The following is a 15,029-nucleotide window of genomic DNA, read 5'->3' on the forward strand; positions in this document are numbered from 1 at the left end:
GACACACACACACACACACACACACACATATATATATATATATGTAAAAATAGCATATATACATATATATATACATATATATATATATATATATATATGTATATATGTAAATTTTTCTTGTTATGGGCACACGTTTATAGGACGAGATAACGATATTAACCTTTCCATAAACCGCATGCATGATTAATATATTCTCTAATATTGCCTTGGAATGTAGTTCCTATTCTTTAATTGTATTTAATAATATATACCGTGCTCCTTCATCGTCGCTGCGGAAGCTATCGTGAGTAAATATTTGTGGGTTGGTTTGCCACTCCTCATGAACTTTTGCATTGTGTTGCCAAATTTGTAAGTGATTTTGTATATTGACTGATCTGAAGTATGTTTGTAGTTGCCGGCCGCCCGACATGTATAGATATAGAGATATGTCAGCGTGTCTCTTTCGGACAGTGTCTCGTCGCGAGTCAGCTTGAACTCACTTTTGACATTCAAAGACAGTGTCTCACTGTATATAACAATTCACGGACACTACCATCGTGTGCAATCATGCACATTTTCTGCATCTTCGCTTTTTTTTATTCTACTTCGTATATTGATTGAGTGGAATTGAATCCTCTTTCTCAAGTGAAGTTGCACGTGATTCGGGTATGTATTTTGTGGGCTTTCTGAATGTATGTAGCGTATTTATACTGTTGGTATACTCAGATTGTCACTGGCAAACCGGTACACAGGTGAAACCTACAAAGAAGGATTCGCGGTGGGATACATAATCGCCCAGGTGGCACTCTTCTTCCTCTATATGCTGGTGGCAATGTAAGTAGACCTGCATTCATTAAAAGGGCTCTAGATGTTTTACTGTACCGGCCACGAGCTACTATCTTATATCCACTCCGCCATTTTAGCTTTTATCTACCTCAATCGCAAACTTTGCTCAAACATCTGAACGCTTAACTTTATACCAGACATATAAAAGTAGCGCGTACGAATTCCCTACTGGTGATGGGCTGCATGGCAGCCTCGATCGTCCTTTGGTATGAATTTCTGGTCCATAGATTTTTCGTTTTTTCTTGACAAATGATGTATAGTGCGGTATACTGCAAGTCGGATTTCTATTTTTATGTAGGTTATCGAAGAATTACCACTTTCAGCCTTCCAGATCGTCTCAATAGGAAGAGTGAGGAGATTTCTGGTCCTAACATGACTCAGTATCAATATTACATACTGTTGATTCCTCTCGGATTCGATCGCTCTTCGTTTTAAACGCTTTAATACGCTCAGGTGCCTAATTGGCAATAAAAAGGTTTCACCGTACCGACTCACAGGAAAGCCAACTTAGGTGTATCACAAACACACTTTGGACGCATCAGGCAAATGATACTGCCCCTTCCGACCTTTTCTTTTTTGGCCATATTTAGGTCAATTTCGTGCTTCTTAAACTCGTACAATGTTTCCTATATAATGTGGACCGTTGGGTTGTTGACTGTTCTCGTGGGGTATGCAGCACACAGTACCACAACGAGGAGGAAACACGAGGATGTGGGGTACATCACTGAGCGGTATGTGTCTGTAATTCCCCGCTGCTCATAATTGGCTGGTGTATTGTCATGCATTCTGGGCTGGTAGAGTCACATGTCAGGTTTTATGAGATCCTTAGTACATCGTGTGAAACTCGGGGACATGTCATATTATGTTATAATCCTGGGACCTTGTTGGTGGCTCATTACGCGCAGGTAGCCCCAAATGGGGCGAGTCCAGCTTTATTACATGTTTGATTTAGTATAGGTTACCTGGATGTATCAACATTCGAATGACTCGTGTTCATAATAGACCTTACCACACTCCTCACAGGTTGGGTCTGTTCGTGATGCTGGTGATGGGAGAGTCGATACTGGGCATCGTGCTGAACGCTCATCTTGGCGACACTTCGACGTATATGATTGCCGGGTTTGGGTTCTTCACAGTCTTTAACATCCATCTGTGCTATTTTGAGACCATACCAGCGGAAGGCATAGAAAATGCTCTGCACAGCAACGCCATACGCAGCCAGCTGGTGTACCTTGGCCATTTATTCGCTTGCTTCGGATTACTTTGTGTGGGGATGGGTATGAGAGATTTGTGTTTTTCTCTGTGACTTTTTCACATTCGGCCACCAGTTGCGTTGATCCTTAGGGTTGTCCATTTGTGATTAAATCCATAACAGTATCAAGAAAGCGATATCTGGTCTGCTTTCTTCGTCAAATAGTTAATTAAGTATTTCAAGCGATAGGTTTTTGCTCTATTGCCAATGTCCACCACGTATTCATCTACTCCAACAAAGTTTCGGCTGTTTTCTGAGAGCTGAGTTCAGAGATTTTTTGAAACTACATCCAGAATAGGTAGCCCTGTGCCGAGGGTTTTTGCATCCTCCAACTGGAAGCTTGCAATTTGTCGTCTCGACTACAATATCTCCCTTTGAATGAATTGCTAATTCGACTTTGGTGTTTTGATTTTATAACTTCAGCGATATATACTGTTTGCATCAGTTGGTTATATACAAAGACCTGCACATGTTCAACACAATATCCTACGTACATATGATCTATATAGATGAATGTTAGAACCAGTTGCAGTCTCTCTACATTTACGATGGGACGCTGTACCGCACATTGTTAAGTCTCTTAAATGACGGGTTTCTTGTAAAGCCAGATACATGAAACATCTTAATGCCGAGAGCCAAGTTTATCAGTTTCAGGTACACGATGCAGCTGACAATCGCGAAACAAAACACTCCCGGATTGGCAGCCTGTAAATGCATTCAAAGACTGCTCAGACATGAAGTGCTAATCTTTGCACATTACAACCAGTCAAACAAATTCCTCCTGAGAATGATTTCAATAGACGAGTGCGCTGTTGTTCTTCTCGACACATGCACTCACTCAGGTCATTTGACGGTTATTTGAACCCCACGCACAGGCTACAAGACAGCCATGAAGTACAACGAGACGACACAGTCTACCCGGAATCAATGGATCTTCTGCGGTGGGTTGGCGTTGGCGCTATTCGCAATGCAGATCATCCGCACAGCCAACCAGGACGGATTCCATGGGGAATACTACTTCGCCACCAAGTTCAGAGTATTCTTGCTATTAGTCAGGCTGACGGTACCTATTATAGTGGCCACGATGCCGCTCTGGGGGTTGGATACCGTTGGTGAGTCAATTGTTCTCGTTTACTACCATCACATCTTCAAGCGCTAATATAAAGTTTATATATATATGTGCATATACGTATATGGCATGTGCCTGGGGTCTTTCAAAACCATATCGTCGGCTGTGGAGACTACAATACCTTGTGGACATTCTCATTTTTGTTGAATTCTACAGGGTTGGTGCGTGCATCACGACAACCTATCTGTTTTTTTTCTGAGATGTTTTTGAAATTGACTCTCGAGTGAAATAGTAGGTTCGTTTGCCCGAGTGTCCGTTTGTATTATTTTAAGGCAATACTTTGTACACGGACTCATATATTCTATTCTCTCACACATCTAGATCTTATCTTGGCTATATTTGGGGCCACAAGTATATACGTAGCTCTCGACATCTACGGGCACTTCCGCTACGAGCGAGACCTGAACCTCGTACTACTCAACGAATCTTCTAACGCATACCTGGGACTAGAGGGCTTGGAATATCTGCAAGATCCCTTCCCCGATCTGTCTGACTTTGTTGGGTGGGATGTGGTGGAAGTGCGCCTGTGGATGAAGAATGATCTGGGGGCGGGTCTCGAGTCACTAGACAAGGTATGAGCATAATTGCGCAGATCTCCTATAGAGATTCTGCGTGTGTGCCGTGGGTTATCGATTCTGTTCAGAGACGACTAACATTTGGAGTGAGAGTGTAGATCTCCCTTACCGTTATGTAGTTGGATAATAGGCTGCATATTAGGCTGTATACTAGGCTGCGCACTCTACATGACTCGAGATTGGATCGAAACCATACGAACTAATCTGCGCAGTCAGTGGCTTTGAGTATATGATCTTTTCCATGACAAGTGTGATACAATGGATTATGCGTGTGGAGAAAAGAACGTGAATTACGCTGAAGCGCGAGTGATATTCAATTTTTACCTCTCCAAGCTGTGCCAAGGGTTTAAATGAGCGCTTATTTTCCAACCTACTTCGAGGTAGCAACATTATATCAAATACCACATTAAAATAGAATTTAATGGCGTTGTACAGCTTTCTGCTGCACTAGTATGTGTACACTTCATTCTAATTGTTAAATTTTGTTCGATTATTATTTGCACAGGCTGAAAAGTTCGACATCACGGCGGAGAAATTGTTTAGGGCCAGCGCGGCAGAAATAATCATTGTGTTTGGAGATAAAGATGGCGGAAGAATCGTCGTCGAATTAAGTCGGATAGCCAGTGGTAAGTATTGTTTCGATATGTTTGCCATAATATCGGTGCGTATGCGGCTTGTTGTCGGATGCCATTTGTATACTTATACACCTACGGGGACATGCGTAAACATGTACAGGCAAATTTGGAAGCGACCGTCTGTCCAGGGGTGTATTATGCATGTTATGGGATCGAATGTCGCCTCTCGGTCATCGATAGCGATTAAATGTATCAATGCAATAGCATGGGAATAGAAGGTCATATTCACATCCACAGTTATAATTCTGTTGTCCTAATAATCACACGTTGGGAGTACACAGGCACCATAGCCTAGAACTAGAATGCGTCAATGTCACACGAATTACTCTGAACATGTCTAACCAGCCTCGATAATTCACAGGGAATAAGATGACGGGCAACTTCGACTCCAATGTTGCGGAGGCATGATCCCGGACAAGGAAATATAACTTAGTAAATTTAATTAGTAAAGCATGAATTTGTAAGGAATACCAAGCTTTAGCGCATTCGATGAATATGACTACTGTTCGACACCACATCCGCCCGTGTCATCACGGATGATATACCATTTGAAAGCATCAAAGCACTTTGTTTGAGATTATACTCAGCAAGGATGCGCAGTAACGACAGAACGTTTTGTATGCCAAATATTCATGACCGAGCGAGAAGGAATTTTCTGGTTTTTATCGATATCGTATGTGAATTTTCATACTCAGCAACAATCCTATGTAAATATAACTTCTCATATTCTCAAAACGAAGCACATACCTAGATAGCGAAAAATGGCGAATGAAGCCGAAGTCAACCACCATTAAGAAAGATTCCAATACAATTTTCATCGACTTTTGCTCTGTAGTGTCGTTCGCATTTTCATACGTAAGTCGAAATAAGTCTTGCCTTGTCAAAGTGATATGCGCCTAACCTTATTTAGACCGACAGCATTACCACTATTCTCCAAAGTCCGTGCGTGCGAATTTTGTTGGACTATGACTACCAGTGCAATTTGGAAGTGTTTACAAGCTCGTTCCCATGGCCCTTTGTATCCCCTGTGCGCCCATCTATATATAGTCCCAGTAAGACTTCTGAAAACTGTTTGCGTTGGCTGACTACTGAACTTCAATGAAATCGTCTGTAGTTTAATGTACGCGAATTGGGATACTTGGCTAGCGATTCCTTTCGTATGTGCTAACGGAATCGAGATTGAACACATTCCCACGACTGCTGTTTTTGAATATATATATTCGGAACAGACAATAAACCATAAATTCTGCAACAAGGTAAATACAGAAATGTGACCGCTACTGTCACTTTGAAGTATTGGATACTGCGAGTTCACTCTCGCCATGTAGATATCAGAAACGGTCCCTTCGTTTTAAGCAGCGATACATTCGTTTCGGTGCATACTATTTTTATTTTAAACTTACAGCAGCAGCAGCATTGGTAGCACTCATAGACTGCCGGCGTAGAGATTATACCAGTGACAGCTTTAACTACGTACTGATACGTGCACTTGTTTATAGGTAAGCTTGCACTCTACGATAGACGTGTTACCAAGCGAATTAATTATCTGGTAGTTGCTATTGATATACCACCTATTTAATATTTCAAAACAAGCGTAGCATCCCCGACTCTAGAGTCAATTGCTGAGAAGACAGTGTTGCCCTTCGCACTTTTGCACGAACTCGTAGGCACAGCTCCGGGAACTCAAAAGGGGTCTAACTTGTCTAACAATAAATAAACTTCTCAGAGTCCACAAAACTTAATCTATACACGCTTCCGTGAACATGTCAGCGGACAAGATAATAAATCTTTATGCGTATCGACGATAAGCTCGTCGATACCAGAAGCTCGTCGTCAAATTAAGGCTGCATTTATTTTTGGCTGCGCTGTTCGCTTCGATATGAAGGATATTCTTTATCCGTCTACACACTTGGACTACGCCTCGTTGACTAATTCATTGAGTGGAAACTGGGCAGGACAAGTAAAGTCATCTTACATGGCGTCGTCCACGTATGAATACTTGCCTTTTTTTTAACTTTCTGAATGATGGATATATTCTTACGTGCATAGTCATCCAATAGGTAGTGATAAGGGGGAAACGAACAAGCTAGCGCATAAGATCGGATGATCCCGGTCTATGTACTGTGCATGTCAATGCCTTCTGTCGCTTCTCCTGCTGCATCATATTTGCCTTAATTTTCTGAAACCAACTGAGCGGTTGATCGACAGCGATGTCCTCGTCACAACCCTTTTCCGCCACACATTCTTCACCTGTCTCTATTGCACTTATCTTTGCATGCGTTGAAGTAGTCGGACTGCTTGCTTTCACTTGAGTTTCTACCGTATTTTTCCCACCTTCATTAGGGAAAGAGCTAGATTCTGGGTTCAGCATCTCGGGGTGCGCTTCTGAGTTCTGACTTTTCGATAGTTCCCCAAAATGAACAACGCACTTAAGTCTCTGTCATAACAGTGCGCACTTGTTTAATATTAGGGCAGCGCGTCGCGGTACCGCGCAGAACTACAATGTGTATATATGTAAATACTCTGAATTAACATGATTGTACCTTGTATTTTGGTGCTATCCAACAAGCAATTTCATTCGTCCAGTATAGCGTGAATCTTATGGTGGTCGATTTGAAGTCGCACAAACACATATGAGCATATTTTTGGCTTGGTGCAAACGATCGCCGTCCGCATAGCCCGTTTGAGGCTTTGAGCTATAGTAGTAGAGCTAGATAAAGCTTTGTAGCTATCAGCAAAGGTAAAGATAGACTGACGTCGGGCCGAAACATTAATTTCAATATTATTAGTTAAAAATATATAGTACAACCTCGACATTTTATTCATCAATCGGTCGTCTGCTTGTGTTATCGATATTGCGACGGAAGTCGCAAGGTGCTTCGCGAGTGCGAAGACTACCGTACCCAAGCAAGTACACACGCTGAATCATATACATGATGAAAGCGAGTACCGAACGTAGAGTTGTTTGTCTCGAATGAGACAACATCGATAGGAAATATAACACGAAAAGCTATAGCAATTCGTAGTGACAGACAGACTCTCCTTGGTCAGACCAACGGAGATATCGGTACTCGAGCATTTCGCACCAGGGGACACGCTATAAACAACGTTTTGTCAACCGTGGTATGCTCAAAAGTTCCGATTCAACTTGCTCGACCGATGGATATCAAAGGATAACAGGTCAAGTGATATATCACAAGTCTAATGTTGTACAATAGACCAGATGATAGACCTCAGATATATATATAGATATCAAAAGGAGATGATGTCTTCTGCGCACGGCCTGAAGGCAGCTCCCTAGCATTGTGCTACTGGGTGCAAACCAGCAGGACGCAAAGTCCCAGCGGCGCAAGACACGCTGCTTTCCCGGACATATTCAGCATGAAATCGAAAAGATCTCTCTGTCCTCGCTGGTTTGTATATTTGTGCAATCATTCCTTCGGATGTGAAGCACTTATGGCCGTGGATGCGGGCACTGAGTCAGCTGGGTGAGTGTCTCCGTACGCACTTGTTTCAAGAAAGGCATGATCGACGAACCTCCCGTACCGCGGTAACTTGCGATAGTAGAGCTCTTTTTGCTGGCCGGAATGACGATGTAAGTGGAGACCAACTGTAGAACACCATACAACATAAGGAAGATAAGCTGGGAAAGGATGGAAGAAAGCCCACTGCTGCGACGCAGCCCGTGACTTACGATGATATATAAGGAGAATAAACAGGGTGGCTATTTTCGTGCATTGCCTTGCATTGTAATGCGTTGCAATGCACTGCATGCATTATTATCAGTATTATATATATACACGTATAAATATATATATATATATATACACGTATATAAATATATATATATATACATATATATATATTAATGTTGCTTACACAATATTCGCGCACATGTTAAAATAGGCCTGAACATAGAAAGCTACATCGACTGACCTGTATATGTTTAGTGCGAAACTGCGACAAAGCAAGAACGGCGCGATCAAACGCAGCCCTAGCCTCGTCTGACCCGTGTGGCGACTTTACAAAATCATGCAGACTGGGCGCCTTTCCCAATGCGCTGAGAAAATGGCGATGCTTGCGAGGCATGTACGCACGCACAGTAGACATATAGGAGCACTCTGCGTCCACTGCAGGGGTGTGTCTGAGCTTTGCCAGATGTTCCTCATTCATATTGCCGTCGAGATCCGTATCGGTGTCTTCTGCATCGGCATCGGGCTCGCTCTCAGAGGCAGAGGGTGTATCCAGTACAGTTGCTTCCTGCATGGGACACACGTTTGTGGGGCTGTGGTGTATTCCCAATGCTATGTCGATGCTATAATTTTGTAAACATAAAAATCAATAAAATATGAGTCAGTTTGACGGTTGGAATCTCTACACCAAATCTTCTCGAATATCCTAACAAGTAATATACACGTCACGTATTGCTTTTGCACATAAATTAACGGTCAACTTACGCTTGTAGCAGAGAAGACTGACCGGCACTGCCACCGGCATACTCAAATGGAATGTCGCTCACACCTTCATATACGAGGCCATTGGGTAGCACTGGATTACCCCGCCACCCACCGAAGAAAGGCCGAATGTCTCTGTAATACACAGTAGCATCGCACTTCTCAAACATGCGAAGGATAATATTGGTCATGCTCTCTATAGAGTCCGCAAGCACGTGCATATGGGCAGCCACCTTTTCCGCGTCCAGTTCGTTGACAGCGTGCATGCCGTTAACGATCGCCTGCACTGTTGGACCACCCAGAGCCTCTATGGCTACAGTGACCAAGTAGAACCACGCCTCATCATTACAACCGTTGAATGTGTGATTCACAGCCAGATTAGTCAGATCCGCAGGGCCCTCAGAATCGATCAGGTGCCAGTTGTACATCACCACAGCCGAGTGGGTGAGTATAGGCTTTCCGCCAAGATGTGCCGAGACTGCCGCCCATGGCACGGCCAGGTTAGCTGGTAGTACTTTGCACGGCGATGTTTCTCCATCACACCAGACGTACGCATGTGATAGCATACACAGCACAGAGTAGGCTCGTTGAAACTCAGCTTCGGTTGTCAGTTGATCGGTACTCAACAGCGGAATGCGATCGAGTTGCTTGCGAGTGCAGCCTGCCAAAAGATAGGACGGAAGCTGCTTAACAGCGGCATCCCATGAGGCATAGTATGACGATAGATTTTGCAGCGGATCCTACATGAGCAAGAGTATGGTATATTGCGAAATTATAAGATTATTCTTTATTGACGCGGTGGACCAAGTAGCTGGCAGGCATGGTGTATTAACCCATGTGTGTGGACAGCGACAATTTCTTGATAACGAATAGTGAACTGAATCAACACAAGGCATGTGACGCGCATTCAAAGGCTGTAGACACTTGAAAGCAAAATATCAAGTAAGGTTCGAGATGCAAAAAATAATGCCATCAGTACATGCCTGGTCGGGAAGGAAACCTCTCCGCTTGGAGATGTCATAATCCTCTGGGATTGGAACAGATTTAATATGTACCATTTTGAAGCCTTACGAGTACTCGTCAGTTTCTAGCGCACTGATCAAAAGATACACAGAAGGTTTCTGTAGTTGACAAACAAAAGAAAGGATGATGAACTACAATGTTCTTATCAGAGGCCTTTTTGTGTGTACAAAACAAAGCTCGCACATTCTATTCAGTTCATGTACTCATCTCTCATGAGGAGAGAGAAACATTCACCGAGGCTAAAATGACTACGACTACATTTACATACATCAATATTTTAACAATCAGATGATGGAAACATACATGCACCGATCAGCGATTGGGACGGAAGGTATACGACAGCATTTTAATTAAATACCGTAGTTAATATCTCAAAAGTTAAATATGTTTAGACAATTTCTTAGATAAATTTCTTGGGGTTTAAAATAGAAACAGAATGAATATATACGACACGTCGTTAAATGTTTTCTACTTAATGCCCATGATACCGATTTGAGAAATTTATCCTCACCCCACAAATAATAGATAACCAGCCCAAAAGATCATGAAGCACACATAAAATGGAATTTCTAAATTGATGACCATATTTGAAGTCATAACTTTTCCCGCGCAATCGGGCTGTACTCCTATGAAGTCCTATCACTATGTATTTATGTATTTATGTGCGTATTGTGTGGCGGTCAGAGTCTCAGAGACTCCAGAGCCTGTGAGAGGCACAAGGCGATATTTACATATATTTAAACGAGCAGTCGGGCAGTCGGGCACACGATAGTTGATATTATTACTATTTTTTATTAAAAAAAAAAGTATATATATGTATATATAAACATGCTCAGTTCACATTCACACGACATCAAAACTGGAAAGAGATGTTAATGATGTCAAGTAATAGGCAGGTGTGCTTGCTTTCTGCCCTGACGTTATATAATCACATTATTCAGTATAGTAGTGTGAGTAGGATGGTCGAGTTGCATGTCTAGCAACAGCGAGCATGAATAGCTTCTGAACGATCTTGGAGCGTGCCTGCCATCACCTTATTGCTGTAGCATCAAGTTGCAACCTTAGCAAAAGGTGACCGCTACAACCCTGTGTCGGCGTGGATGACCTCTTTCTTCGTTTTGGTGTAATAAGGCAACAAAGTTTGATTTAATCTCTCTGTCTCTACTGTTGTATTTAGATGTCGCAACCATCATAGCGTAAATAGAGGAATAGCTGTTCTATGAAGCTTTATTTTGAATAAAGAATCGTATGCAACAATCGATGACTGTCTTGTCGTACATAACTTCAAATAATATTTTATTATCCTGTAACTGTGTATTGTTGGTGTTAATTTTTACTAATCCTGTAACTGCGTATTGTATGTGTTGTCTTTTAATATCATGTAACTGCGTATTGTACGTGTTGTCTTTTAATATCCTGTAACTGCTTATGTATGTGTTGAATCTTTTAATATCTTGTAACTGCGTACTGTATGTGATGAATTTTTTAATATCTTGTAACTGCGTATTGTTTGTTGTGTTCTCTTTTGTGGTCTTTTTATTTAGATTCCGTACTGTATCGTGAAGGTATAAGGTGTAGTCCTTCGGGGTTCACAATTCGAATCCTTACGTCTATTCACCTATAGTGATGTCAAGCAGAAACTGTCACACACACGGATTGCATTTTCCAGATCTAAGTCCTGTGAATTTTATAGGAGCAAGAACTATTCACTTTGCTGTAGTTTATGATGAGGGGCGTTGGATGAGATTATCGGTCAAACTTGATTGGCACCTTAAGCGGGCCTAAGATAGATACGCGGTGAAGTAAGAAGTGTAGTATTTGAGTACCCCAGTACCTACAACAGAGCAAGAGCAGTTGTACACATTGCTATTTATTTCTGTGGTCAGAGTATGACGAACTCGTGAGCTTATATACATTGGTCAATTCCGTAGTGCGTATATGTCATGGCTAGCGCAGAGATGAAATGTTTTTGCTCACATTGTATGACTCTTTCTAATTCTAAGCTAAGATAAAACCCAGGAACCCAGCGCAGCAAAGATGCCCCGATTCTTGTGTAGAGATTTTGCTCAAGAGGTGTGACGCAGTGTTTATGTTTTTCCAACTATCGTTGTAATTTATCGCTGTTAGTTGTATTAGCAGAAAATAGCAGACAATGTACTTTACTTGTATGTTGGCTATGTTGTATCGAATAGCATGAACGACGTTTGCGTGATACGTTATTCTCATTTATACATTTCAATATAATCATCCGCAGTCGGGAATAGTCGTCTCTCAAGGAACGCCCTGAATAGCTCATTTAACCACTCAATTTATAGATACATATAATTTAATGACTCCTAGCAGTGTGAAGAGTGGTAGTGTACATCGATACTTCACGAGGTAGAAGTTGCGATGTGACGACAGCATCCGAAGACGATGACATACTTGTTCTACGTAGATTTAAATAACAAACCATCGAACGTAAACTTAGGCCACAAATTCTGTAGTCACGAATTCATGTAAATATCAACAATGTGTTGTCTATTATCAGCTCCGTGACCGCAACGCTACAATAGCTCGTGGCCTTAAACTTTGGAGTTCTGATGGAAATGGATGGGAAGGATTTCCTCTTCTAGCACACACCTCCACGTTGAACAAGGAGATGAGCAACGGTATCACTGGTAAGCGTGCGCGGTCGATGCCAAGAATTTTGAGAAGAGACTTATGATATTTATAGAGAGAGAGCCCAGTGCCTTATAAATGTGCATTGCATTTTCTGTTCATCTCTGTAAATTTCCTCTAGTTGTCGATTGTAAAGCCATAGTTCACGATTCTACACGTTGCAACACCCAGCACGCTGACGTTTTGTTTAGCCTAGGATTCCACCGTTATAGACTACTCATAGCCTCATATACTCGCGGTAACAGAGGCGGAAGATCTAAGCGCTCTATTACAGACTATGCAGTCTGCTGTCAATGTTTATACCCAAATGCCGGCGATGTCGTTGCGCTGTTCAGAGGAAGAATATTCGGAGCCCTCGCCAGGTGGGCTACTACAAAACTGACTGAACTTTTCATTAGGCGACAGTCTCAATTTTATTAGTAAATACAGTTTGTGTTACCCTCGAGACACATATACATCCGCGGAAGAGTATGTGATATACCTGTCACGCTTTAAGCTTGATGGATATATTGTTTTCCTTTTTTGATGGGAACAGCTCTACCGTAGCAGGAATATATCTTCATCGTATTCTGATGTTGACGCGCCAGACACCTGCGTTTCCGATCAGAGGCCAATTCTCTCGCGCATCGGACGGCTCTTCACCATAAATGTGTATTTTGTATGCGTACATATACTTACAGAGCCAGAGGATGAGACGAAATTGGATACCGTGTCAGCTGTACATGACTGCGCGTTCTCATTCGAAATTCCTATTCTCAATGATATATGCCGGGAACATGGGCATATGCTAACCCAACTGCCGGAATCAATTAATGAAAGTCAAAGGTAGTATTTGTACATATGCTTAGCACTAGCATAGTAATTCTTGATTGCAAACCACTAGAGCTACACGCTAGACACTGATTTGTAGGTGTTTTAAATCCAGGAAAATCATATGCCTGTTGCGCATTTTATTGTGCTAGGAATACGTGGTTCCATAATACAACGTATCGCAGGCTGTGGTAGTTGAGATGACACTATGCATGTTCTTCCAACTCCCGAAGCTGCACCTGTCTATGCAGGGGGGAGGCCTCGAAGTGCGTGTATAAAGTTATGCTATGCGTCCGCTCAGCAGAGCTGAAAGTATCTTCCTTCTGCACTTCCAACACTTATAAAGCACTGCCAACATCTCAATGGGCGTTTAAGAGGATAACAGTTCTGATGGCCCTATCTCACAGGGCTATGACGACAAAAGATCCAGCTGGGTTCCTGATGACATACTCGAGTGCAAAGGAAAGCGTGCACCCAGATCCATACCTCCCTGTCAGCAGCCCTGAAACGAACGGCGAAGGTGCTGACTGTCGATAGAAGACTATGTACCGTGTGAAAGCGAGCGTTGATTGTAGTTGTATGCAATTTAATGTGAGACCCCTACAATTGCAATTACGAGCACCCATTGTCCAATTCCTCCTTAAACTCCCCGGGGTTGAACTGGATAGGGTGCTTCATACACTCACCTTCTTGTGCTTATGTGCAATTCGTCACTTTTCATACACAGAGAAAGCGATGTCAGTGACCTCCCCAAAGGCCTGTTGTATTGCTAGCTTGGTGCCAATTTTTGTAGATGAAGTCCTGCACAACAATTCACTAGCACAGGTATAGTCCTCGCATTCTCTGAAAGATTTATAGTATTTCGGATGGCGCTAAAGATTCATCGTGTAAATTCTGTGTTCTGGTGTTACTATTCGTATTGCAGTAGGAGCTGGGCTCAATGAGAGCAAAATTAGTGTGGCAAATTGGAGATTTGACTGTGTGTATCTTCTTGCTGTAATCATGGCTACGAACGTTGCTACTCTTACAGAAAGTTCTACAGTTATCTGAGCTTGACACAGTATACTCGCAAACGAGCCCCAAGCCTTTGGACTTTGAGTATCACAACGAATGTAATTTATGGTCTCGACTGACGCAAACCTTGGAGAAAAATGTGGATAGTTCACATCTTCTAGCAAATGTGCGCGGCCCGGAGGCGGCTTTCCTGGTTGATGACAAATCTGGCAGATACGTGTGCAATAATTTTGGGGGGGAAACCAAAGCTGTGCCTTGCTGTGCGGATGAGAATGGTGCCGCTGTGGCAGCTAATATTGATTTGCAAAGAGAATCAACGGTGAACTGGACAGGTACGTATCCAGCTATTTCAATCTACTCTTGGGTACATTTGTTATTGTATTGGAGTGTGTGGTACTCTCACCATGGAAACATCTCCCATGGTGAGTCTGCACATGTTTCTCGATTTGAGTGGCGTCTGACACGTGTCGCTATTCGAACGTGATTGAGATACAGTTTGGTCTCCAAATGATTGCTTGTTGTTTACTGAATATGAATCTACGATATTGGATCATGACTATTTGGTACTGCTAAGGTGTAGAGAGACATGTCTGTTTGTGTGCGCAATCGGTGGTTTGAAACATCAGTACTTCATCTTTAGTTTAGCCAACG

General features: G+C 42.4%; 3 protein-coding genes across 3 annotated transcripts; 1 reads left to right on the forward strand and 2 right to left on the reverse strand.

The window, feature by feature from the left end:
• Window positions 1-728: 728 nt before the first annotated feature.
• On the forward strand, window positions 729-4,881 carry SARC_03487 (hypothetical protein). Its single transcript, XM_014302713.1, has 8 exons — window positions 729-813; window positions 963-1,031; window positions 1,416-1,556; window positions 1,849-2,102; window positions 2,953-3,189; window positions 3,528-3,778; window positions 4,287-4,407; window positions 4,778-4,881. Exons 1-8 carry the CDS (start codon window positions 800-802, stop codon window positions 4,822-4,824), a joined length of 1,134 nt encoding a protein of 377 aa, XP_014158188.1. The 5' UTR covers window positions 729-799; the 3' UTR covers window positions 4,825-4,881.
• A 943-nt stretch (window positions 4,882-5,824) lies between these two features.
• On the reverse strand, window positions 5,825-6,893 carry SARC_03488 (hypothetical protein). Its single transcript, XM_014302714.1, has one exon. The coding sequence runs from the start codon at window positions 6,785-6,787 to the stop codon at window positions 6,503-6,505; it is 285 nt and encodes a 94-aa protein (XP_014158189.1). The 5' UTR covers window positions 6,788-6,893; the 3' UTR covers window positions 5,825-6,502.
• A 319-nt stretch (window positions 6,894-7,212) lies between these two features.
• SARC_03489 (hypothetical protein) lies at window positions 7,213-10,142 on the reverse strand. The gene is made up of 4 exons (XM_014302715.1): window positions 9,854-10,142; window positions 8,874-9,610; window positions 8,353-8,731; window positions 7,213-8,026 (listed from the first exon to the last, which is right to left on the reverse strand). Exons 1-4 carry the CDS (start codon window positions 9,926-9,928, stop codon window positions 7,871-7,873), a joined length of 1,347 nt encoding a protein of 448 aa, XP_014158190.1. The 5' UTR covers window positions 9,929-10,142; the 3' UTR covers window positions 7,213-7,870.
• Window positions 10,143-15,029: the final 4,887 nt, after the last annotated feature.

This window comes from Sphaeroforma arctica, assembly GCF_001186125.1.
Source record: "Sphaeroforma arctica JP610 unplaced genomic scaffold supercont1.178, whole genome shotgun sequence".
Taxonomy (NCBI): Eukaryota; class Ichthyosporea; order Ichthyophonida; genus Sphaeroforma; species Sphaeroforma arctica.